Source organism: Elgaria multicarinata, chromosome 6 (assembly GCF_023053635.1).
Source record: "Elgaria multicarinata webbii isolate HBS135686 ecotype San Diego chromosome 6, rElgMul1.1.pri, whole genome shotgun sequence".
Classification (NCBI taxonomy): Eukaryota; Metazoa; Chordata; class Lepidosauria; order Squamata; family Anguidae; genus Elgaria; species Elgaria multicarinata.
In genome coordinates this window covers 10,064,358-10,091,390 of record NC_086176.1, presented here as the reverse complement: position 1 = coordinate 10,091,390, position 27,033 = coordinate 10,064,358, and the positions used below count along the sequence as shown (strand labels likewise).

At 44.3% G+C, this 27,033-nt stretch overlaps 2 protein-coding genes across 8 annotated transcripts in view; one reads left to right on the top strand and one right to left on the bottom strand.

Annotated features, from left to right (window-relative positions):
* KEL (Kell metallo-endopeptidase (Kell blood group)) overlaps positions 1–2,161 on the bottom strand; it is a 58,621-nt gene extending 56,460 nt beyond the window's left edge. The window contains exons 1-2 of one of the 2 annotated variants that reach the window (XM_063129006.1): positions 2,124–2,161; positions 1,601–1,756 (exon numbers count right to left, since the gene is read on the bottom strand). In XM_063129006.1, the coding sequence (XP_062985076.1) occupies positions 1,601–1,618 (18 nt within the window). In that variant the 5' untranslated portion in view covers positions 1,619–1,756; positions 2,124–2,161. Of the gene's footprint in view, positions 1–1,600; positions 1,974–2,123 lie in introns of those variants that run through there. The other variant, XM_063129007.1, reaches the window with a different exon arrangement.
* The window catches only part of LOC134400587 (olfactory receptor 6V1-like), a 39,463-nt gene continuing 14,502 nt past the window's right edge, over positions 2,073–27,033 (top strand). The window contains exons 1-3 of one of the 6 annotated variants that reach the window (XR_010025584.1): positions 10,498–10,561; positions 12,369–12,507; positions 13,060–13,367. The gene's annotated coding sequence lies outside the window, so the exon portion shown is untranslated. Of the gene's footprint in view, positions 2,270–3,795; positions 4,021–10,497; positions 10,562–12,368; positions 12,508–13,059; positions 13,368–27,033 lie in introns of those variants that run through there. The other 5 variants (XR_010025586.1, XR_010025583.1, XM_063129008.1 and 2 more) reach the window with 5 other exon arrangements.

Below are 27,033 nucleotides of genomic sequence, written 5' to 3'. Positions count from 1 at the left end.
CTTTGAATTAAACGGTCTTATACTGCCTCTGGAAGTCACACATACATCACCTTTGGCAAATCTCCAGGGGAAAAGAATTCCAAAGCCGAGGAAAGACAAATCTATTTTTCTTTCAGTCTTTTTTCAAAATCCCGTGTTTTCAACCAACACATCCCTCTTTGGTAAATGTGTATTACAAGTAAAATGCACAGTGAACACAACTTATGATTTATATAAGTAATCCACCCAGAAAAAAGCAGGCTTGTGTAATACCACCCAGACAGCTTTAGCTATGGGACATTATAGAAATGGAATAAATAGGAAATACGTATCATTTGGAACTTGGTGTCTTTTTTAAGCTAAAACTAAAATGGAAAAGACAAGGGGTGGAGGGGAAAATGCATATTCACATGAAAAGTCTGTAACCGATATGCGACCAGTTTTACATCTCTAGAAAGTAAAGAAATCCACTTTCCTTAGGCAATCAAAAACTGCAAACTTTCAATGGGGGCAGAGAGCATTGCAGTCAGTTCAGCAGGGACAATGATTGAATTGTCAGTTGTCCAGACATTGTTCTGGGTTTTCAAAACAAATTGTCGCTGCTTTACCATACACCCTACAACATTTCAGAGAAGAAAAAAGGACCACTGACCCTTACATATTTAACACTGCTTTTCTCACTCCAAGGATCACTGCCCGAGTGCTTCGCTATTTTTTCCACGTTGTGGAAGCCTCTTTTCTATTTGCTGTATGCTGTTTTTATTTTCTCTGCAATACCCTGCCCTGCCCTGTATTCTGAAAGCTATCTTTTAAAATTTAAGCATATTTAATACAATCCGGTTCTGGCAACATTAAAGAACGCACCAATATTTACTGGATGGCAGCAGTATACTGGAATTGTTCTGTATTTATTTATTTTAATTAATTACATTTCTAAGCCCCCCACTCACAATAGCCAAAGTTGGTTCACAATCATTAAAACCATCTCCCCAAAGTCGAAATACATTCAGCATTCTGTGAAAAGACCGGCACTCCAAAACAAGAGAAATAGGACCAGTTGGCATGTATGTTTCATGCAAATCAAACTCTTGGGAACTGTAGCTCCATAAGAAACTTACTGAACTGTTCTATAATGACTGCACAAGTTGATCAATACCTGACAAATTTACCAAAATACAGAAAATATTGCTATCACACCTCTCTTGGAGCAAGGATGTGAAGCCATTATATGAATCTAATGCTTAATGTCTAAACAGAGAGCTGCTTCTAGTGACAGCCTCTGATGTGGAAACTGTTCCCTCAATCCTGGGCTGGCTGCATATGATCCAGGTTGCGGGAATGGCATTCTATACATGCTCAAAGGCACTGCTAGAGCTGAGCCTGGCACTGAAAGTAGTTAACACAAAATTAAGCCCTAATCTCTTTACCAGGATGTTATTTGAATTTACATAAACCTTAATGTCAGGAGCCTGGCAGAGGCTGTTCTACACCACATTCCACAAGTTATCTTGGAGCTCACAGATGTGTTACAGCTAAGAAGATACATAAGAAGAAGAATATATGCAATTGGGTGAAACTATATAAGCAAAGCGAGAGAGAGAAAAAGTGGCCTTTGCATTACCTGTGGAGGAGTCCTCATGCTTTCACAGTGGAATTCTTTGTGAAACTTCTGCTCTTGTAGAGTTCTTCCTCCCTTCCACCTTCTCCTCAAGGGCTAGCCAAGACTATCTTTCCAGATCACAGACAAAGCCTCCCCTTCCTACCCTGGCTGGAGGCACTAAGGATGGGTGGGGGAGTGGCAGAAAAGTTGTTCAAAATAACATCCTTCAAGAAAGCAGGACTTGGTAGCTTCTCGACCTACTGGCTCCCTAGGACATCCTTCCCTCCTAGATATACAGTTCATAGCCACTTTCTGATCCTTGTGTTGGGATGCCCACAATTTTCACTCTTATTGCAGAGTAGCTCCATTGCCTATAAATGGTTTGGAGAGTGCAGCCTGTCTGTGTGTGTCGCTCTCTCCCTCCCTCTCCTTTTCATGCACAATTATCTAATCACTCACCCACATACACGCAAACACACACAGACTGGGGCGTCTTGTAGGACACAAACATTTGACATTCATGACCAGACAACCCATGGCTTACGCTGTTTGCCCTCTCTTCTGTCCTGCTGCTGTCTCTTGCCCACCTCGCCGGAACTACACATGCCTGGTTTGTCCTGATATGCTTCCTACACACCGCCTGTTTCAACCTGCTACAGTGGGGCCCTCAGGCTTCTGTTAATAGTCAAGGTAGGAATAATGAAAGTTCTGGATTCCATTGATCCTTCTTCTTCTTCTTCTCTCCTCTCTTCTTCCTCCTCCTCCTCCTTCTCTCCCAAGCTTCTTCTCCTCCCCCACTTCCTAGAAGCAGCGGTAAACCAAACATGCTTCTGCTACTGACATTCTTACAATATTTTCTTATTGTATTTTGTATTTGTGTTTTTTAACTTGTTGGTTGTTTTATGATGGCTTTAATTTTTGTGAACCGCCCAGAGAGCTTCAGCTATTGGGCGGTATAGAAATGTAATAAATAAATAAATAAATAAATAAAAGCTTCACAAAATTTTGTTTTAAAACGGAGGGTGAAAATGCACATTACGCTGTAATTGTGGCCTGGTGGCTCCTTCGTTGTTGCAAAGCATCCTTGGGAGGGGACTTTTGTGGTAGAGAAAGCAATTGCTTGGTCCTTCCTCTCCCAGCTGCTTTCCCCCTTGAAATCCTCCCCCTTTCCCCCCAGCTGCTTTTATCCACTCCAGTGTTCTCCATCTCCCCCCTCCCCCCCGCCACACACTTTCCCCCCCCCAACCTCTAGGGAGGACATTTTAGAGGGAAAGCAGCTGGAAGGGTTAGCACACTTGTTTCCCCCTAGGCAAAGAGCACTTGAAAGGCCACTTTGCAACGGAGAAGAAGGTGCCATCAGACTATTATTTTGTATGGCTATAGCATAATGCATTTTTGACCCTAAACATCCAGACGGAGGATTTCCTGGGTATCATGTATGCTAATTCAGTGTACCTCACACCTGCAAGCCACAAGGGGGTTATGCAATATGCCAACCCTTTCTGGTCCAGCAGTCCCAGTGTTCTAGTACGTCTCTCTGCCTGGTAACCACTGTCCCAGTTTTATCTTTGGGGGAGATTTGGGTGTCTGTATGACTGCCTACTGTTGCCACTCTCCAGATTTCAGCTCTCTCCCTGGGAGCTCTAGAAATTAAACCATGAAGTACATCGTAACACTAACGTGCATGCGCGTATGCATTCTCATGAACACTAAGGCACCATGCAGCGCACAGCTTACCATGCCACATGCAAAAGCAAAAACATCTGCAGCGAAGTTACACAAGGAACAGTGTGTGTCCATGAAGTCCCAACTGGAGTGTTCAGAGACTTCATCTGGCCTGGAAGCCTGCCTATTTCAGGGAAGATGAGCACAGCACAGCTAAGCAACTCGTGACTCCCAACCTCCAGTCTCTATTTTATTATTCAGTTTAAGGATGTTGCTTATTTATTACCAAAATTTGTATCCCTCGGACTGACAGGAACTCCCACAACACCTTAAAATTAAACACACACTCACACACATTAAAATATCAAAACCCAAGTGCAAGTCAAGTGAAAATCAGCAGTTTCCACTAACAGGATTGAACTGCCAGATCATACCCAGCGCCAGAGAGCTGATGAACTGTAGTAGCTAAGAGACTGAGATACAAACCAAAAACATACTGGGTTTGAATGCTGTCTCTGCAATGAACTCATTTTTACTGATCTACTCTGCAGAGTTGTTGTAAGAATTACATGATAATCCACGTGAACTGCCTTGAACGCTCAGATCAAAAGTGCTATATCAATGTTAAGTAGCAGGAGGAAAAAGGAGGAGGAAATCAGACAAATGAGTCTCCCTTGCGAGGAAGTTCCACAAAATGGGTTCCTACACAGAGAAGGCCGTTGATCTCGTAGCCTCCCACCAAACATCAGATGGCAACAGCATCCTAAGTGAAGGCTTTCCAGATGATTTTTGCGGTACTCCGGTTTATTGATATTTTAGTAGTTCCTTATGGATTCTATTGCTGTAACACTTGTTAGCTCTTTGTTGGATAAAAATAGAATCTTAAGAAAAATGAGTAAGGGCTCTTCTACTCCAAGCAGGATATTCCACTATGAAAGAGGTATGAAAGCGGTATATAAAAAGCAGGAGCCACACTGCTGCTTTATAGTGATATTGAAGTGCACTGCAGGATCTACATTACTGCTTTATAGTGGTAATGAAGTGCACTGACAAGTGTTGGGGCCCATTGACACATCTACACCAAGCAGGAGCGGATCTACACAGCGCGCTGAAGGCGCTTGCATGCACCTGCAGTGCGCCCCGAAAGCAACTGTGTAGATCCTGCCCTGGAAGAGGCGGAGGAGGAGGCGGCTGGGGAATCTGGCCACGTCCTTGCCGCCGCCGCTGCCCACCTCCCTGCCGGCCTCCTGCTGCCGGCGAAAGAGCCACTCAGCGGAAGAAGGCGGGGCGGAGAGCGGAAGAAGCTCTCCAACCCGGGTGGCTCTTTCGCCAGCAGCAGGAGGCCGGCAGGGAGGTGGGCGGCGGCAAGGACACGGCCGGATTCCCCAGCCGCCTCCTCCTCCGCCTCTTCCGGCAGGATCCATACAGTCGCTTTCGGGGCGCACTGCAGGTGCATGCAAGCGCCTTCAGTGCGCTGTGTAGATCCGCCCTAGGATATAGCATTTTGAAAGTGGTATGAAAGCAGTATATGGTATGTGTCATGGGCCTCAACAGTTGTCAGTGCAGTTCAATACCACTATAAAGCAGCAGTGTGGCCCCTGCATTTCATACATTGCTTTCATACCACTTTCATAGTGCTATATCCTGCTTGGCGTAGATGTGTCCTAAGTCACCATTTAGGCGAACATTGTTTGTGGCGGTCAGCCAAGTCAGGAAACAGAAACCTATATCATGCATGCTGTCGCCCTTTTTTTATAATGTAAGGTTGGAAGCAGTATGCCTGTCCTATGGTGTTTCCAAGCCTTCTGTGAGGCTAGTGCCAACAAGTGAAAACACCTCACCCTCTTTCTTTACTCCCCATCTCACAGTAAAGGTGGGGGATGAGTTCACTCAGCGTGATGGGCCTGGATTTTGGTAAACTAAGGATGGGGGAATAGAGTACTTGATGAATGCTAAGATACAGGGGAGCCCAGGGCCGGTGCTACCATAGAGGCCACTCAGGCGACTGCCTAGAGCGCCAAGCTAAGAGGGGCGACGGGCACAGCGCAGCACTAACACGCTTTGTTGGCTGTGAGCTGGCCCGGCCCGAGGATTCAGCTGGGCCTGGGCGGGCGAGATGGCGCCCGGCGCCCGCCCAGCCAAAGCAAAGCCAGGGACGCTGGGGTGGGGGTGGGGCGGCTCCACATTCGGACTTCCGGAACGCGCCCGGAAGAGAGAGAGAGAGAGAGAATGTATGGGTGAATGGGGTGCATGAGTGAATGCATGTGTTCATGCGTGTGTTTGTTTGGAGTGAGTGATGCTGAGTGTGTGTGTGTGGGCGCGATTGAGTTGGGGGGGGATGATTGGGAGGTGATATTCCTATTAAATAATGCATTTTAGACCCATAGATGTTCCTTTCCAATTTGTTTGCTATAATTGGCATGACGTATTTCTTGCACTTTAAAATAAATTTAGCAGTTTCAAGTTCTGTGCTTCTTATTTTTTCCAGAAAACATATGTTCTTAAAAATCAAAGTTGGCATTTTTGGGGGTGTATGTGTGTGAAAGTAGTTCACCTTGCCTAGGGTTCAAAATAGTCTGGCGCCAGCCCTGGGGGAGCCCCTTAAACTGCTTCCAGTACCTCTGAGCAAAATTGTGCAGCCAGTAGGGTGGCAACCTGGTGGCTGTCTGGGATCAATGGCATATACAGCCTTCAGGAAGCCTGTTTCTGCAATTAAACATCTTCAAAGATCTTTTTGAAAGCGTGGGGGTGTTGAATGGGCAATCCAATTATTTGCAATGGAGAGACACAAATAAGGCCTAGTGCTGGAAGGTCCAGCAGTACACTGAAGGCCTCTGGAGTGTTATCAGAGCAAGGAGTCCAGTTGTATTCACTCACTCCACTGACCTTGACAACGCAGACGAATGCAGCATATCTTACTGCAGCCCATAGAAACAAATCGCCACAGCTTTCTGTTCAGCTATTCAGAACATTTCTCCAGAGTAGGACACACCTCCAAACAGCTCCGTGCTTATCCTTGAAGTGCACATGGTGGGTTGTGCTCTTAGGATCATGAGATAATGATTAGTAATAAATACAGCCGGTTTTCATCTAGGCTGAGCATAACCCACAGAAAGAAGGTTGCCAGTTTTTAGTTAATCCATTTCAGGCCATGCTGTGAAGCAAAGTACTCAGGAAATTGGTCGTCATCTGCTCAAGTTATGGCAGTTTCTGATCTACTTCTCGCGCGAAAAGAAGGAAAACCCTGTAGGGGAATAAAAAAAAAAGCCAAAGGCAAGGGCAGAACCAAGGAATCTTCTGCAATAATATTATTAGTAAAAAGTTAAGCTCTGAGGAAGAACGCAACCGCGTTCGAAACGCGTAGGCACCTGGCACTTTAATAAACTTTTTACTAATAATATTATTGCAGAAGATTTCTTGGTTCCACCCTTGCCTGTACCACTTCAGGCAAACCACAGGGACTCTCCTGGTTGACTCCTCTTCCATACAAAAAGTTCGCTCTACATAGAAAACTAGATGTCTGGCAAACAGATTCTAGCCTAGCCTTCTCCTTGTCTTCTAGTTTTCTACAGGGGTATTTTTTTGAATGGAGGATTATTCATTTATGTAAGCCCTCTCTCTGCAGCCCAAAGTGGTACAGCCTAGACAGGTTCACCATCTTGGTGGAGAAATAGGCCTCAATATTAAAATTAATCACCCATTTAAAACTTTTTTAGGGCAATAACTCAGAAGCGGTTCTTTTTGCCAACAAGTCAATGAAATACTTGGGGGAAGATTTATCAGGTTGTAGCAGCCATCATCTGGAAGTGGCTCGCCATCCTGGGCCTGAAGGGAGAGCACCTGGGTTGGCTGCCTCAGTTACTAGGCCCCATCTGGAGCAGAAGGGAAAGAGGTTGCAGCTCTGGGCAAAAGTCATACTGGGAGTTGTAGTTTTTGTTTTCTGTGGGAAAATCATGACGACAACTTCAAGTCACTCCTGGCCAGGCATTGAGGTTGAGAGAGAGAGAGAGAGAGAGAGAGAGAGAGAGAAAAGAAACTAATTCAATTTGTTTTAAAGTTATCTCACAGGCCTAGGACAGGCCTACTTTGCAGGGTTGTTGTGAGGGTAACGGGGGGAAATGAATTTAATTTGTTTAAAGGTTAACTCATAGGCCTAGCACCGGCCTGTTTCTTTAAGATGGTGGATGCGCTTCCCCATATCTGGGCAATGCTGGGTATATTTTGAAAACTTAATTTTAGGTTTGCATCTTTTTTAGCTGGTGGAAAGGGTGTTGTGTGGCCTGATTGTTTTCCAAGTTTAGACGGCTGCTCCAGCCAAGGCATGATAGGAGGTGTAGGCTTTTCAAGTAAAACAAAACAAAAAAATGTGGTTTACCACGAAGCTCTAATTTAAAATACAGTTCTTATTAACACAATTTTCCATTTATTCTAACAAAACAATTCACTAACTCAACCAAACTAAAAAAAACCAACCAAGCAAAAGATGAATACGTTTCAGAGAAATTTATTATATATCAGATAAATGTTATAAACATTATACACGGACCCGAGCAACGCCGGGCATATCAGCTAGTTAATACTGAAGTATTTCCTTGTCTCTACTACTTCAGGCTGCAGGGTGGTTGTAGGCTTGAATGCTGCTGTTTGTGGGTTGAGGAGGACCCTGCCTAAGCATAGTAAACTAATGGAGACGGCTGGACGGAACCATTTCCCTGATGTCTATGTGCTGCAGGGTTTCTTCATGAAGGTGCTTTCAAATATGCAAGCCTCCATCTGAAGCCCGAAGTGATCCACTCTAGGATAGGGTGACCCTATGAAAAGGAGGACAGGGCTCCTGTATCTTTAAGAGTTGTATTAAAAAGGGAATTTCAGCAGGTGTCATTTGTATATATGGAGAACCTGGTGAAATTTCCTCTTCATCACAACAGTTAAAGCTGCAGGGGCCCTGCCCTCTTTTAAATCTGGTCACAGTATAGCTGCAGTATAGCTCCTGCAGCTTTCACTGTTGTGATGAAGAGGAAATTTCAGCAGGTTCTCCATATATACAAATGACACCTGCTGAAATTCCCTTTTCTATGCAACTGTTAAAGATACAGGAGCCCTCTGCTCCTTTTCATAGGGTCACCCTACTCTAGGAAACACTTTACTAAGTTAGCTATACAATGGCCCTACATAAGTGTTCGTAAAGCATGTAACCTCAGCACATGAGGAGGGTTAGCAGACATGAGTAAGCTAACTGTAGAGATGTGAAGGCCTGGTAAAATTTGGGGGGAAACAAGTTTTTTTTCCAAAGCCTTTTTTGTTTTTCCCCCGAAAAATTGGAAAAATGAAGGAAAAATGGATTACGGGATGTTTTATTTTAGCATGATGAATAAAATGTTTAAGGCAAGGTGTTCAGATATTTACTTCTCCAAATGATTTCTAAAAACTGTATAGTATCAGATTATTACAATGTCTGTGCACGGAGAACAAGCAAGTCCTAGGTTGCAAACTGAGACTACAACTCTCAAATGCAAGAGGAAGATGCATTTCTGTCTCTAGGGGGCAGCACTGCCACTGAAGCAGAGACTGGAACTAATAGTGTTAGCTACAGCTCAGGAAATGAGCTGGGAACACAGGCTTCTGCTGATTATCTAAAAGTTGCCAGAGGAAGGATACAATTTGGAGGAGAGATGTAGAAGATGAAGGAGAGGTGCTTCCCTTCCCCCTCCCCTTCTCTTCCCTCAGCCACTTTTCCCAAGGTGAGATTTTCAGATTGGTGATCCTAGCAACAGGGAGAAAACCAGTTGAGGGAACAAAAGGGCTAAATACCACTTTCCCCCCTCTAAGGCCACAGCTAGACTTAATGTTTATCCTGGGATCATCCAGGGTTCGCCCCTGCCTGAGCAAAGGATCCCCTGTGTGTCACCTAGATGAACAGGTTTGACCCCTGGTCCGATCCAGGGATAAACCTTAGGTCTAGCTATGGCCTAAGTCATGCACTTCTGTCACCATGCCATTGATGTTTGCTGGAGACCCAAACTCAAGTCTCCACTGAATATCTAGTTTGGCTCTAAATTGAGCAGGTCTATTACTTAGTAAGTTTTCGAATGGATGCTTCCAAGCAGATGCTTCTGTTATTTCCCCCCACCCTCAAACCATTCACCCACATAAACACACACTCCCTTTGATTCTGCATTGATCCACCCCTGTGCATTTATGGAGGGAGATTTTAGCCTCCATAAATGCACAGGGGCGAATTAACACAGAATCAGAGCGGGGGGGGGGGTGTTATGTGGATGAATGGTTTGAGGGGGGAAATTAAGAATTACTAGGAGGAGGGCTTTCTCCACTGTGGCACCCCGGTTGTGGAATGAGCTCCCCATAGAGGTCCGCCTGGTGCCTACACTGTACTCCTTTCGTCGCCAGCTGAAGACCTTTTTATTCTCTCAGTATTTTAACACTTAATTTTAACTTAAATTTAAATTTTACTGTTCTAACTCTGTATTTTAATCTTATATCAATTTTGCTGCGTGGTTTTATCCTGGTTGTGATTTTTATACTGTATTTTGTATTTGTGCTTTTAACCTGTTGGTTGTTTTATTATGGTTTTAATTTTTGTGAGCCGCTCAGAGAGCTTCGGCTATTGGGCGGTATAAAAATGTAATAAATAAATAAATAAAATCATAAAACAACAGATGAAGGGGTCTTGTTCAAACTTGATATGCCTAAAGCCCTACTTAAAAGTTATCATGGGTGCCAAGTTTCATCTTTCTATCTTTAAAAATGACAGGTGTTTTTTTAAAAAAATTAAAACCTCAAACTTTTTTTTAAAAATCCTAAATATTAAGGGATAAATAGATCTGCTTTAAACTTGTAATGGCTAAAGCCCTACTTAAGAGCCACCATGGTGCCAGGTTTCATATCTTTATCTTTAAAAATGAGGGAGCTGTGAGCATTTTGGTTAATTCCCATTGACTGTAATTTCGTGGGGGAGAAGACCCGCTCTGCATACCCCTATTGTCTAGTTTTACAATGGTTCACTGGCTGGGTGACATTTCTGTGGGAAGTGAGGGTGGGCTTGGAGCAGCGAAAGTCCATTCAACCGACTCATGCCAGCATGCTGGAGCAGGAGAACCGCCCCGCCCTCCTCTTTCGTCAGCAAGACCTTTGAAAGCACACGGCCCCAGCAAAGGACATGGCATGAGAACAGCAATACATGGGCAGAAGAGCGGTTTAATCTCACATAAGGAAATAAACTGGACTTTCTCTGCTCTAGGAAAACGTGAAAAATGGAGGGGAAGAGGTGGGGTGACTGCAGGACAGGTACGACGTCATGTGAGTACCACGCTGCAAAATAACAAAACTTCTTTCAAACAGATCATCACCAGGAGAGTCCTTAATAAAGGGGAAATGAGATTCTCAACAGTCTTTATATAGATTAGAGTACAAAAGTACATGATCAACAGACTCTATTGCAGCTATTCCACACAGACAAAAGATGCTCATAGGATCTTAATGAATTTCCCACTTAACAGTGAAGAGTGCAACACTCTGAAACGAGCAAGTATAAATGCTCTTTTGTATCCATATTTGAATACAGTCAATTTATTCAAATATGAAGCAATAACGGTTCCATATTTTAGTGGATTACTTAGAAGTAATGGAGAATAAGATCTGCCAGTTGTGGCTCTCAGACACTGAAGAACTTTATCAACTAATATCAGTCAACAGATGCCCACCAACTCTCACATTTCAAGCTGGAGATATTAGTGGCAGAATGCCTCTGAAAGTCAACTTCTGAACACAGACCTCCATCCATAGAATCATAGACTAGTAGAGTTGGAAGGGGCCTACAAGGCCATCGAGTCCAACCCCCTGCTCAATGCAGGAATCCACCCTAAAGCATCCCTGACAGATGGTTGTCCAGCTGCCTCTTGAAGGCCTCTCGTGTGGGAGAGCCCACAACCTCCCTAGGTAACTGGTTCCATTGTCGTACTGCTCTAACAGTCAGGAAGTTTTTCCTGATGTCCAGCCGGAATCTGGCTTCCTTTAACTTGAGCCCGTTATTCCATGTCCTGCACTCTGGGAGGATCGAGAAGAGATCCAGTTAACGATTATTTGTTTTTATATAATAGATTCATATACCAACTGTCCATATATAATAATATCATTATTCCCATTGAAACTAATGGATCAGGTTAGTGACTAACATAAGTACCATTGCTTTTTCATGTTTTTATCATGAAATTTTATTTTATTCTATTTCAAAATAGTTAACAAAATAAAGGCAGCAAAAAGAAGATATATAATAAATCAAGATCTCTTTTTAAAAAAACTCACCACTTATATATGCTAATGGGACATCTACAGTAGAATGACCTAAGTAGGAGCTCAATATCTAATGAAAGAACAGAAAATACAATTTATACAGCATATAAAAGGAGCACATGGGAGTGTGTATTACTTTGTGTGTATTAGGGAGCAATTTTATGGTCCTTAGACAGCCTCTGAGAGGCCATAGGATATTTCAGAGTCCCAGATTCAAGGTCAAAGCACTGGGAATGTGTGTTCTGCTGCCCCACCCCATTGCAGCTGGCTGCTCTCTAAGGTCGGGAACATCAGACGATGAGGAAAAGGGGTGTTTCAGCGAATGGAGAGGAGATAGGAGAGGCCAGGATACGAGGCCTCTCCAGCCTCCTTCCTTCCCCTTCCAAAACACCCTAGCTAGATGGACAAAAAAGCCCATCTAGCAAAAATGCAGACCGGAGGATGGGAAGGTGAAGACCACCTCCACTGTGCCTCGTGCTCTGCATTGGATGATCATAAGCCTCCAAGTTTTGAGGGCAGAAACAATATGATTGCACCCTCAGTCAGAAATAATATAGGCAACTGTACTTGGTTAGAATTTGATCACAAGTTTGAAGGCCTTCAATCTAGGAAATAACTGGAAATCATGGTGGCACAATATCATTCTTAAAGTTAGAATTTCTTGCTTGCCGCACTTGCGGAATAAGTTTGTACATGGTCTACTAAGTTTGATCAAACCACTGCTCTTTAGTTGGTTGCTTGGGAGACTTTCTAGCTACATGCCATGCATGACTTTGCAACTGTGTGCAATTGCTTAAGAAGATCTTTTATGCAGGAATCCAGGATCATTCGGTTCAAAAAGATGAAGAAGCATAGCTGCAGGAGTTATCAGTGGTCTAATGTGAAGAGATTCCTGATAGTAATCATCATGTTCCCACACCCCTGTCCTGCACTGTTGAACATTCCCACCCAAGGTGAAAGTATGAACAAATAAGACCACACCCATTTCAACAATATTGACTATAATTTGGATGTGTTATGTCAGCTGGGTTGTCTTTATAAGTCTTAAAATGACTAGCTTTCTAGTGTGGCAATGACAGGTCCTGGGTAAAACATTAAGAGAGAAAAGCAAACCATGTGTAACTTTTTGGCACGAGCCCAAGTCCCCTTAGTGAGAACTTTCATGTTCTTATTAAAATAACTTCCTCTTGTAGGCCTGCCAAACTACTTTATGTGTAAAGTTTTGTTCATACCCACTTTTTATGCAATCACCAGGAAAAAATATTTAACAGGTAACTGTATAATGCCCATATATTGTACAACGTTTACGCAAATTGTGCCTAACAAAAACATTTATATAATGAAAATGCAACACTTTCTCAACCGTAAGATCTTGTGGAAAACGTTATGTCACACATGCACAAAAATACACGGTGTGCATATTAAAGACTGAGACGTCGTTTAGCTTTATGATTGCACAAATTGTGCAAAATAGATTACCTGAAAGGTCATCTCTCCCTATGTAGACCCATTAGAACGCTATGATCTGCAAGGAAGGTTTTGCTGTCCATCCCAAATCCTGCAGAGTTCCACCCAGCAAGAACTCCGGAATGGGCCTTCTGTGTGGTGGCACCCCTGGTTATATGCTTTAATGATTATTAAAAATGTACTTGTTTAGCATGGCTTTTCCCAGCTTGTCTAAATCTTGTGTGTTTTTATAATGATGTACTGTTTTATAATTTGCTGTAAACTGCTTTGAGATTTTTTTAAAATGGGAAGCAATACATAAATATTCCTGAATAAAGAAGTAAATAAATTACAGACTCAGAACAGACCCAACAGGCTTCCTGGTATCTTCCTGTTTCATATACAACTTCTTTGGGAAAATCTTCAAAGTAATCAAAACGACCAGTCAGGTATTCAAAAATCATTCAAAGAGATTATCAAAACATTTCTTTCTACAAGAAAAAGACCAGTCTCAGTTAAATATAATAGTGCTACAATTATTACAATACCATATTGTACAATACTACCAATTTACACTTGGTAACGTAGATTGCATAATTTATTCCTATTACAAACGGCTTAATCCTAGCCCTATTTTAAAGGTATTATCTCCAGAATAACCTCTTCACAGAGTAAACAACCTCTGCATAAAAAAAGAAAGAAAAACTCAGTTAAAAATTTTATACAATATATTGTTTTTAAAAGAGTAGCCAAGTAATCTCAAGCGTCTCAATACTGTTGTGTAGGGTGACGATATTTTGGAAACCAAAAAGGAGGACAACATGGTCGCCCCCAAGGGGGCGTGTCCAGCACCAAGGGGTTGTGCCCACCCTAACATAGCCTTCATCACATATCTGATTTTACAGCACACAATTAAGACAAATCTGTTCTACATAACATCTTAATGTTAAAATCACTGAAATAAAGAACAAGTGAGACATTCAATGTATCTGAAATTAACTTCATTCACTCCTGCTTTTGTAGCTTTTGCTGTACTTTGACGCTTTTGCTATACTCTGTGTGATACATTCTCCCCTTCAAATATATTTTCTGACTGTATTCTCACTCGTTGCCAGCTTCTGCTGTTGTTAACAGGGTTTGTTGCTGGCTGGCCAGCCAGGTTTTTCATTTTTAACTTTCAATTTTTCAAAAAAACTTGTGTACGATTGTCACAAGTTTCTCCACTCTAACATTAGGGTGGGTGTTGTGGGTGGTGGACACTACTTCTCCTGTTCACACATCTCACTTATATACATTAGCTTCTCAAGGCTTGTGCGTTGGCACCGCTTTGCAAATCCAGACTTTGAACTCCTGTCTACTTCCTGCACAAACACACGACTCTGAGACCCTCTTTCTAACGCCCTGTGTTGCATGCCAGCACCATGGGGCTAAGTTACAACAGGTGTCTCTGGGTTGTAGGGTGACCCTATGAAAAGGAGGACAGGGCTCCTGTATCTTTAACAGTTGTATTGAAAAGGAAATTTCAGCAGGTGTCATTTGTATGTATGGAGAACCTGGTGAAATTCCCTCTTCATCACCACAGTTAAGGTTGCAGGGGCCCTGCCCTCTTTTAAATCTGGTCACTCTAGTATAGCTCCTGCAGCTTTAACTGCTGTGATGAAGAGGGCATTTCACCAGGTTCTCCATATACACAAATGACACCTGCTGAAATTCCCTTTTCTATGCAACTGTTAAAGATACAGGAGCCCTGTCCTCCTTTTCATATGGTCACCCTATGGAGTCCATATGAAATAAAAACCAAAAATCCACAGTTGGGCTTTTTCTCTCCACCTCCCTCTTTTGTTTAACATCCTGCCTGATGAAGAGTTCTGGAAATCTCAAAAGCTCACTCAATATTTTATGACATTGGCCCACTACATTACGTTACTACGTTGTCCTACTGTGTGCCTTGGATATGCCCCCTAATAGATTAAACATGACTGCCTGTGCTTTTTGTTTTCTATAAAAGCAGTATCTTTCAAACCGGAAGGGAGCCAATGTTTCCGTTTTGTTGCTTTAACTAAAACGGGATGTAGAACTGGTAGGCACTGCAGGCCTTTATCATTATGCAGTGCTGCAGAGTGAGATTCTCCTCTTCTTCTTGCCCTTGGGCCTGTGTGTGATAATAATGGCTAACAGGATATATGTAATGGCTGCCATTCTAAATAAGCCATCGATTAGAACCCTATTTTCTCCTGGGAATTTATATTAGCCACTAAGGGGGACAGAAGTAGGGCAGTGATAGGACGTCACAAGAACGTTTTATCAGCTGACGTCTTCCTTATCACTGAGTGGCAGATGTGTGGCATGGGCCTTTCAAGAGCAACCAAGACTAGGTCCGCCAGGCGGCAGGGTGAAGCAACCTGCTTCATGTGGTACCATGAGGAGAGGATAGATGAAATCGGGGATTTAACGGTGCAGGAAAGCTTTTTAAAGGCCTGGTCCTAGCGGGGGGAAGGACAGGTTGGGCTCCACTTCAGGCAGCAAAAAGTCTTTGGCCAGCACTGAGAACAGCAGAGACTTAGGGTGCACCCGACTTACCCAAGCATTGCTCTTCTACTGTAAGCAGAATTGCAATTGACCATCCACATTTCATGGGGAATAATAGTATGTTTAGGGTGTGTGCATCTCACTATATTCTGTCCACACAAACAGCCGTGACACAGCTATAGGGGCAGTGCTTGTCACAGTTGCTTTAATTCTGAAGGCTCTACTTTAATTTGTTAATTGTCCTGAAGTTGTTTCTTCAAAGGCAGAAGGGAAGGCGGTGGAAGAACTGACAAGCTGCGGTTCAGTTTCATCCCCCTCTCTCTTATAGCAGTGGTAGCTTCTATTAATTCAGTCTACATACATATACACACACACACACACACACACACACACAACCTCTCAGTGCCATTTTAGCAGAATATGGTGTCTGTGTGTGTGTGTGTGTGTGTGTGTGTGTACAAGTGTACGCACACAAGCATGTTGCCAGTTTTTTGAATTAGTATCAATGCATTTACATTTTTTGTTTTGTTATTTCAGTGATTTCACTAAAACGAAATTGCAGAAATTAAAAAACACATGCAGCACGGGGAAAGAGAAGTGAGAGCCAGTGTGGTGTAGTGGCTAAAGTGTTGGACTGGGAGTCAGGCGCTGTGGGTTCTAGCCCCCACTCAGCCATGGAAGCCCAGCCTATCTCACAAGGTTGTTGTTGTGAGGATAAAATGGCGAGGAGTTGGATTATGTACGCCACCTCGGGTTCCTTAAGGAGGAAAGAAGGTGGGATAGAAATATAATAAATGAACGGTGGGACTTATACAGACTTCTCCCTCCTGTAGAGAGAGAAAGAAGGCTGTAGAGAAGCCTGCAAGGCAGTGAAAAGTGTTTCCCCCCTGATGCGTTTCTGTGCCAAAGTGCAAGATAGATTCCCCTCATACTTCTGCCTCTTACGTAAGGCTTTGTAAGCCTCTCAATGCTACTGAAGGTACATCCCTGCTTCTAGCCTCCGAGCATAAGGCAGTTTTAAAAAAAAAGACAGGAAAACAGAGGCTTTTCCTCCCCCTGCCCCCTTCATCTCCCTCTTGGCTCCTCCAGACAGGTGTGGCGATAGGGATCAGTTCCTGACATGTCACTTCCAAGACAAAACTATGCCTTTCAAAGATGACAGGAGAGCAGCACGAAGAACAGTCCACACCTGTGAAGCTTGTGCTGCTCCTCTGATCTTTAACACACACAAAAATGGATTTTCATGGAGTGATAAAAGATAGAACAAGTGCAAACAAAAAACAAAAAACATTCAACTAGGGAGGTGCTCCGCTTCTCTTCAATTCGGAGAAGCAGGAGCGAGGTGGCCTGATTCACCTCCAGAAAAGATGGAGGCGAAGAGAGTTGGGGGGGGCTGTGGATCGAGGCAAAGAGGATCACCTCAATCCGGAGCTCTGGACGCAGGTAAGTGGGGGGGAGGGGGACTCATCTGGTGCTGCCGCCGCCGCTGCAGTCCCTGCGGCGACGGCGATGGAGCCAGGTAAGGGAGGAGGGAGGCTTACCTGCATCCAGCGCGGGCTTCAATTGAGGTCCCAGTTGAAGCCGGAAGTGAAGGCCGAGGCCTCTTCCGGCTTCAAGCCGGGGCCTCAATTGAAGCCCGCGACGAACACAAGTAAGGGGATGGGGGGGTTGGCCTACCTGGCACCGCCGGCGCCAACATCCATGCAGCGATGGTGGTGGCGGAGCCACGTAAGGGGGCAGGAAGGAGGGAGGCTTACCTGCGTCCATCGTGGGCTTCAATTGAGGCCCCAGTTGAAGCCGGAAGTGAAGGCCAAGGCCTCTTCTGGCTTCAAGCTGGGATCTCAATTGAAGCCTGCGATGATGGACACAGGTAAGGGGGTGGGGGTGTCTTACCTGGCGCCGGCGCTGCCATCCATGCGGTGATGGCAGCGAAGCCAGATCTCGCTCCGTGGAGTGGAGCGGGGGACTGGAGGAGGGGTGCGAAGAGGATCGGGCCCGATCCGGATTTTCCAGATCAGGCCACGAAGTGGATCAGGGGGGTCCGTGCACAGCCCTACATTCAAGCCTGTTCTTTACCCTCCCTGTATGAACCAGAAGTTGCTAGAGTCAAAATATATCATTTTCCTTTTTTAAAAGTGTCAATGTTCATGTGTCCTAGAATGTAATTACCAAAAAAAAAAAAGGTGGGGAACAGAGATAAAACTCCAAAGATATTGTAAGCTTCCACCTCCTTTTTCCCTTCTTCTGGTAATTGCATTCTAGAACATTTTCTCACATGCGGCTTACATTGATTTTGTGTTAAATCAGCCACTAAATCAAATTTTAACCTTACCTTGGCTGCAGCAGAGATTTGTTTTCCCCCCTTCTGAATTCCTTCCTGTATTAAAAGCCTTAATATGATCTAAAAAGAGCTAGAGAAATGGAACCCTACTTTCCATAAACCAATTCTCTGCATTCTCCCCTCAGGTTTGAGTCTCACTGGCCTTAGCTAGATGGGGCGAAATCCCGGGGCGATCCTCGGGATCATCCCTGGCCATTCACATGATGCACAGGGGATCCCAGGATCAAGGAGGGATGATCCCTCCCTCGCCCCAGGATCTCACCCTTTCCTTTAGGCTCGGTTTTTCTGTGGTGTCGAGACCTCGGAATGTGTGGCCGGGCATGGCGGTTTGTCCCGGCTCCTTGCGGTTTCTCACGAGGAGCGGGACCCGTGCACGGGGTGCAGAGCTCCTCAGGAGCACTGCGCCTATCAGGGGTGGGTTGGGGGGAGTGGGGAAAATAATATATTTTTTAAAAAAACACCTACCTTTTGCGCACAAGCGTTCATGCGCTGTTGTCCCTTTAAAAATAAAAATGACAGGCGCGATGCCTCTCCATCTAAGGTTGTTGCATGTAAACAGAGGGGGGATCTCGCGATAAAACCATCATGAGATCTTCACCCCTCCATTGCGGTAGATCTTACTTTTCAGTGGTACTTACTCCCAGGTAAGGGTGCATAGGATTGCAACTGAAAGCTAAACTCATACGCACACTGACTTAGAAATAAACTCAACTGAACACAGCATGACTTACTTCAAAGTCAATGTACGGAACATCTGGCTGTTTGTCTCAAAGATAAAAACATCCCTAAGCAATCATAATGCAATCCACAAACAGGGTTTTGCCCAGGAGAACTTCCTGATAGATTTCGCTTAAGGGAAATAGCTATTTCAGTTAATTGTGAAGCGCAGTTTATGTTCCACATGCAGCTGCTAACCCTCTACCAAAGAAAGGAAAGTTAATTGAGCTCTTAAGCTGCAGGCAACAGTTTCAAATGCTTGGCAATCACTTCTAATTTAATCATATGCCATCCTGTTGAATGCTTGCATGCCAGTACAAAGATATCTGCCCCTGAGGCAATTTTTGACACAGATTAAATGGATTTATCCTTAGGCAACTTCCCGCCCACCCCACCCCCGCAAAGTGTATCTAATCAGCAAAAATTCATTTTGGTTTTGGCTCTTGTTCTACTCCCTGTGTAATAATAACCCAATGGCTTGGAATGTCGATAGAACGAGAGGAGGGAAATCCCGGACAGTTTGGTGGTGGTGGTGGGTGATGGAATGGAAGAGGAGGAGGAAAGCAGAAGAGGCACATAGAGATAACCAGATTTATTAGTTAATTAAAATATTTCTCACCTGCACTATAACAATCTTATATAAGAATACAGCAGTGTAAGGCTTATTACTCAACATCTACCAGACCAATTTTGCTCATTTTTGTTTTGAACTGAAGCTTGAGCAGCGTAGATGTGCAGGAAATTTTGCAAGTTCAAAGTTCTAGCTTTAATTTCCTCCATGCCAAACAGGCAGAGCACCCCACCCCACCCCAACCAGCAGGATGATGGACAGCCCTGCTTGCTATACCAATCAGTGTGGCACCCTTGGATGAAGCTGTGTGGTTAGGCTGTCAATGCCAGCAGGGAGGGGAAGGCAACACAGGCTGACAATCAGGGGGGCAGAACAAATTTCAGAGGGGAGATTCACTATACCTGATCCACATTTGTATTGTCCATAAGCCCCTCTGGGGTAATGGAACTGAGGGGCAATTAAAGCAGGAAAGGAGCAGAACTACTAGCACCTATGGCGACAGGTTGGGATACAATAATAAAAACAATTCATTGGCCTGGTTCAGACAACACCCTAAACCATGCTGCTTAAACACAAAATGGATTCCCTTAACCAGGCCAATGTCACCACAACCCCAAAATCTTTCTTAGTCAGTCACCACCAGCTCAGATCCCATCAGGTTATACTTGAAGTTTGGATTTCTTGGTCCCAATGTGCATCACCTTACACTTGCTTATATTGAAACACACCTGCCATTTGGATGCCCACTCTCCCAGCTTGGAGAGAACCTTTTGGAGCTCCTCACAATCCCTGCTTTAGCAGATCTTCAAGTAGACCATTGGTTATCCAGTGGAGTTCAGGCTATAACAAAGGTGGTCTAAATCCAGGCAGAAGTCAGAACACAGGCAGGCAGTTGGACAAAGAAGACCAGGCGACAGAAGGAGTGGTCACAACAACAAGAAAGAGATCAAACCCAATAAATCAGTGAGGTGCATTACACAGTCTAGAAGCAGGGTCATTAGGCAGTCCAAAAGGTCAGGAAACAGAATATCAATCACAGGGCAGGAGGCAAAGTGCACAACAGGAATGCAATGGACCACATTGTCCCACCACAGGCTGGGTTTTCACTGAAGGCTTTTCATCTCAAAGCCTGCTGGACTCCACCCAGAACTCAGCTGTAGTAATCAAGCTCCCATTACAGAGCCTTACTGCATTATTTCTCCTGAGGAGAACTTTTCTGGAGGCGAGTCCTGCTTCGCACAGGAACCCTACTAGCCTGTCTCTTGAGGCGACAACGTTCCCAGGAGTTGGGGGTTGCTCAGCCTCTGCCTCAGAGGGAGAAACTCTTCCCCCTGACAGGGATGGCCCTGCAACCATCTTCCCTGAGGGCTCAGGCTCCTGTGGGTCTGGTGGCAGTCCCTGGTCTAGGGTGTCCTGGGCTTCTGGGGCCTCTAGCTCTTCCTCTGAGGAGCACTCTTCCTGTAGGGCATGATACTAGTGCTTGAACTCGCATTCCTCCTCCTCCTCCTCTCAATCTCCTTTCCTTTTGTGCCGTGTCTTTTAGATTGTACGCCTGTGCGTAGAGACTGTCTTATTTGTGATCGTCATAAACTGCTCTGGGAGCCTTGGCTGAAGACTGGGGTAAAATGCTTCAAATAAATAAATATAAATAAACAAAATGGGGTAGATTAGAGAAGAATTGAAGAGATGGACAAAAAAACAATATTTCAAGGTTAGGCCGTGGCTAAGCAGTAAAAATGTCTAACTTGCCTAAATTTATGTTCTTATTCCAGACACTGCTTATAGCGATTCCCCTTAAGAATCTTAAAGCCTGACAGTACATGATTAATCAGTTTATTCACAAAGGTAAGAAAGCTAGAATTGGCAGTCTCCTTGTGCATTAAGGAGTACACCATGGCAGCCTAGGAATGCTAAATACGCAGAACTATTAAGAAGCATTTCAAGTAAACCAGCTTCTCTCCCCCCACTACTCTTCACAATGAAAGCACGACTGCCTAAGATATTTTGCCACCTGAGACAAAGACCAAGATGGTGCCCTCCTCCATTCTACACACAGAAGCCAACCAGCATAGGAGTTAAATCTTAGTTCAGCACTGATGTGTGTGGCGGGGAGGGGGGGGACACCATCCTTCATGACTCCTGAAAATTGTAGCTTAGAAGGCACAGAGCAGGCTCAGCAATAATACAAATGAGAAGGATCTTGGAATTGTTGTAGATCACAAGCTGAATATGAGCCAACAGTGCAATATGGCTGCAAGAAAGGCAAATGCTATTTTGGGTTGTATTAATAGAAGTATAGCTTCCAAATCACGTGAGGTACTGGTTCCTCTCTATTCGGCCCTGGTTAGACCTCATCTAGAGTATTGCGTCTAGTTCTGGGCTCCACAATTCAAGAAGGACGCAGACAAGCTGGAGCGTGTTCAGAGGAGGGCAACCAGGATGATCAGGGGTCTGGAAACAAAGCCCTATGAGGAGAGACTGAAAGAACTGGGCCTGTTCAGCCTGGAGAAGAGAAGATTGAGGGGAGACATGATAGCACTCTTCATATACTTAAAAGGTTGTCACACAGAGGAGGGCCAGGATCTCTTCTCGATCCTCCCAGAGTGCAGGACACGGAATAACGGGCTCAAGTTAAAGGAAGCCAGATTCCAGCTGGACATCAGGAAAAACTTCCTGACTGTTAGAGCAGTACGACAATGGAATCAGTTGCCTGGTGAGGTTGTGGGCTCTCCCACACTAGAGGTCTTCAAGAGGCAGCTGGACAACCATCTGTCAGGGATGCTTTAGGGTGGATTCCTGCATTGAGCAGGGGGTTGGACTCGATGGCCTTGTAGGCCCCTTCCAACTCTGCTATTCTATGATTCTATGAATTCTCTCCTCCAACACTTCGCTGACCATTGGTTCCAAATTTGCCAAATCTTGAATTTTAAGATTTTTAGTCAAAAAACAGCAACCCAGAAACCTTACTCCATTTGAAGATACCATTCATAGATCACAAATCTCCAAACATCTGTAGTCCGAAATTTACCATCTCCTTCATCGTGGAGCCTACGCCCTCAGCAGCAGGCCTCAAACTGGTCAGGAGAAAAGACTTGAGATGCAAGATAACACCAGAGCAATTGGCCTCAGTGTGCCGGAAGAAGAAGCTCTTAAAATCAGCATCAGCTGACATCAGAGCGAATTCTGTTAATTTAAACCCCTCACACCCCTTCAATTATCTCACATAACTGGCATGAATGCATCCAGGTGCTACAGAGCATCTGTTGGTAAATGCTCTTACTTTCAAATGTGGTGGTTATGTCTAGGGATTTGTTTGTTTTATTATTATTATTATTATTTATTTATATAGCACCATCAATGTACATGGTGCTGTACAGAGTAAAACAGTAAATAGCAAGACCCTGCCGCATAGGCTTACAATCTGCTGATTTATCAAATTTGCATTTCCCAAGCCTAAACACGAACCAGAACATAATTAGACATTGAAATCAATACTTTTCTGAAGGTTAAAAAATGCGTACATTTGAAAAAGTACATACAAAAATGTATATTTTGAAAAATGTGTGCAAAGTCGCTTTATTACATGGGGAAAGTCAGTTGCAGAAATTAATATGTTTAAAAGAATGCATAGGAAAAAAACCATACTTTTTAGAAAAAGCAGAGAAAAATACATATGAATTTTCATGCATATATATAGTACTTTGTCATTTGATGTGGAAATGTGACAGAATGAACTTGGGTTCCACAGAATGGCGGCCAACTAGCCCCCCTAGTTTTCAAGGGCACTGTAGGCAATGAAATGAAGAGGACATCGAGGTTGGCAGAGAACTCAGAATGAGAGCAATTAAACATGGGCTCGAGCATTTTTTTATTGTTGTATTTATATCCCACCTTTTTTCCTCTGAGGAACCCAAGGCAGTGTACATAATCCTCCTCCTCTCCATTTTATCCTCACAACAACCCTGTGAGGTAGGTTAGGCTGAGAGTCTGTGACTGGCCCAACGTCACCCAGTGGGTTTCCGTGGCCGAGTGGGGACTAGAACCCGGATCTCCCGACTCCCAGTCCAACACTTTAGCCACTACGCCACGCTGGCACCCCATTTGAAAGCCTACTCCATGGCAATGAGGGTAGGGAAGGAAGTGCACCTCCCCACCACCATTGCATCTGCACAGTCAGCCGGTGGAGCTTTCTCAGGTGGTCCGAGGCCTGTTATACTCTAGCCCACAAGAGGAGGAGGTGGACCACTGGATAGCCCTCTGTGACCAATTTGCACAATACTTTGCAGATAAAACTAATCGTATCTGTGCTGACTTGGATGCCATAGTTGATAAGATCAAGTGGATGTAACTTTGGCCCCTGCTTGTCCAGTTACAATGGATACTTTTCAGTTTGTACAGCCTGAGGAAGTGGACAGGATATTGGAGAAGTGCAGCCTACCACTTGTGTGTTGGACACTTGCCCTGGGGTGGATGGGGGGTGGACTGTCTGAGTGGGAAAGCGTAATGGTGGTGAATGCCTCTCTACAGCAAGGTATGGCTCCATCTTGCCTAAAAGAGGTAGTAGTAAGACCTTTGTTTGTTTGTTTGTTTTAAAAAAACACCTTCCTGAACCCCACTGAACCAGATAATTGTGGGCTGGCCTCCAATATTCCATTCTTGGGCAAGGTGCTGAAGCATGTGGTGGTTTCTCAGCTCTAGGGATTTCAGGATGATGTGGATTATTTAGATCCATTTCAATCTGGCTTCAGGCCTGGTTATGGGACAAAGACTACTCTAGTCGCCTTGTAGTCACCAGTCTACACTAGGAACTGGACAGGGTGAATGCGTCCTTGTTTGTTCTGCTGGATCTTCTGGTGGCTTTCAATGCTATTGTTCATAGGTATCCTTCCAAGGCATCTGTCTGAGATGGGGCTGGGAGGCACTGTTGATAGGGTAGCTCTAGTCCTTAGAGGGGTGATCGCAGAAGGTGTGCTGGGGGTTCTTGTTCGATGCCATGGCCGTTGGCCTATGATGTCCCTCAGGGTTCCCATCTTATCCCCCAAGCTATTTAACATGGGGTTTGGGGCCACCACTATGCTGATGACACCCAAATTTATTTCTCCTGCCCATCCAAATCCAAGGAAGCTGTTCTAGATCTAAATCGGCGTCTGATGTCGGTAATGAACTAGATGAGGACAAACAAATTGTAGCTTAATCCAGACAAGTCAGAGGTGTTCCTGGTCAGTCAAAAGGCAAATCATGGCTAGGGGATTCAACCTATGCTGGCTGGGGTTACACTGCTCTTGAAGTTTCAGACTCACAGTTTGAACACTGCTCTTTGGGCAGTTGTGGGCGCGGAAGAATCATAGAATAGCAGAGTTGGAAGGGGCCTACAAGGCCATCGAGTCCACCCCCCTGCTCAATGCAGGAATCCACCCTAAAGCATCCCTGACAGATGGTGGTCCAGCTGCCTCTTGAAGGCCTCTAGTGTGGGAGAGCCCACAACCTCACCAGGCAACTGGTTCCATTGTCGTACTGCTCTAACAGTCAGGAAGTTTTTCTTGATGTCCAGCTGGAATCTGGCTTCCTTTAACTTGAGCCTGTTATTCTGTGTCCTTCCCTCCAAGCAGAGACAAGAGACTCCAAGCAGAGAGAAGCTCTGGTGCTTGGAGAATTTGTATAAAAAGTTTTTTCTTAGTGTCCAAAGGTGCTCAACGTTTCAGAAAGAGAGTCTTTCATCAGGAGCTATAACAATTCAAAATAAACAAGTTAAACTAGAAAAGAGGAACAACACCCAGAAACTAAGTTACAGTCTTTGAAAAATTGTTTCATGAATCACAACTATTCTTGTATATAAGATTTGTTGTTAACAGGAAATTGCATGGAAAATTTCCAGCCTTTATACCTTGTCAATCCTACAGTGTAGGTATTCTGGCTTGTTTGTAAATTTTAAAGAGCCTTTTGGCAAGTCAAGGTCATGTGTACCCTATCTTGCCTAATTAAATAGGATCAGTTGTATAAGGGAACCTGAATTGGTTGCGATTCTGGCTTTACTTAGTTCCATTGGCACGGATTGCTGTGATAGAACAAGTACACTATTTATCACTTAAGTGTTTACAAATGCAGCTCCAGTACAGAACGCTGAAAATCACAGTATTAGAAACTGGAGACTGCAATCTGAAAAATCTTGCAACACAGTAGCTCTTTGGCAGCCCATTAATTTTTTTCAGGTTAGACTTCCTTGTGCCTGCATTATCAGAGTTTGTGTTAAGTATAAGTGTTTTATCATAGTTCGTGTTGAGTGTAAGATATGTTTTCTGTAGGATATAAATTCCACTGTATGTATATATTAAAGAAAAGGTACTTGCTATCTTTAATGTGTGAAGCAGTGATGTAAGAACACACACAGAGAAACCTGACTTTTGAACTGTAATATCTGTTCATTATGAATAACAAGCCAGAATACCTACCCTGTAGGATTGACAAGGTATAAAGGCTGGAAATTTTCCATGCAATTTTCTGTTAACAACAAATCTTATATATACAAGAATAGTTGTGATTCATGAAACAATTTTTCAAAGAAAGTAACTTAGTTTCTGGGTGTTGTTCCTCTTTTCTATTTTAACTTGTTTATTTTGAATTGTTACAGCTCCTGATGAAGGAATCCCTGTCCGAAATGTTGAGCACCTTTGGATACTAATAAAAAACTTTTGATACGAATTCTCCAAGCACCAGAGCTTCTCTCTTTCGCACCCACTCTATTTGGTGCTTTTTCCCCACCACGGACATACCCGCACTTTGGGCAGTAGGCCAGGAGTGCATTTGAACAGCTCAGGCTAGTGCACCAACTCCACCTGTTCCTAGAGAGTAGGGGTGTGCACGGACCCCCCGCTCCACTTCACTTGCAGATCCGCGATTTTCGGAGGGGGCCGCTTCGCCCCACCCCCGCTCCGCCCACTTCCGCTCCGCTCCGCTCGGAGCTCCGGATCCAGATCGGAGCTCCGTTTTCCCCCCCCCCATAGGCTTGCATTGAAAGCTAAAAAATTATACAACTTTTTTTCTGTTCAAGTTAGAAACCTCACGTTTGGCACCATGACGCCTCATGGGGGTATACACACGCACGCCAAGTTTCAAAGCAATCCCATCATCCCCTGATTTTTGGGGAATTTTTGAAAATCGGGCACCCCATTCACACCCCTTTCGATAGCTCCGTCAATTTGCACGTTAGAAACCTTGGCACCATGATAGCTTATCCATGTGTCCCCATGGATGCCAAGTTTCAAGGCAATCCCATCATCCCCTGATTTTTGGGGAATTTTTGAAAATCGGGCACCCCATTCACACCCCTTTCCATAGCTCCTTCAATTTGCACATTAGAAACCTCAAACTCGCCACCAGGACAGCTTATACATGTGTCCACACGCACGCCAAGTTTCAAGCAAATCCCATCATCCCCTGATTTTTTGGGAATTTATGAAAATCCAACACCCCTTTCCATAGCTCCGTCAATTTTGCACGTTAAAAAAAACCCTCAAACTCACCACCATGAAAGCTTATCCAGGGATACATACGTACGCCAAGACTCAAGGCAGACCCATCATCCCCTGTTTTTTGGCGGGGCTTAAACCTGCAAAATTTGGAACTTCCAAAACTCCAAGTGAGCGCAGGAAGGACTTCTCCCCTGAGTCAAAGCCACACACACACAACATCCCTGCGAAGTGGGCAGGGGAGGAGGGAGGGAAGGCAGGCAGGCAGGCATGCAGCTGGCATTTCTGGGGGCATAAGGAAGTGAGCCAAGGATAAGCCAGTAATGCATATAAAATGGAATAAATAAACAAATAAATAAACGAAGGAGGGGTGGAATTAAAAGCAGCAGTGTTGCTGAATAAACAGCAA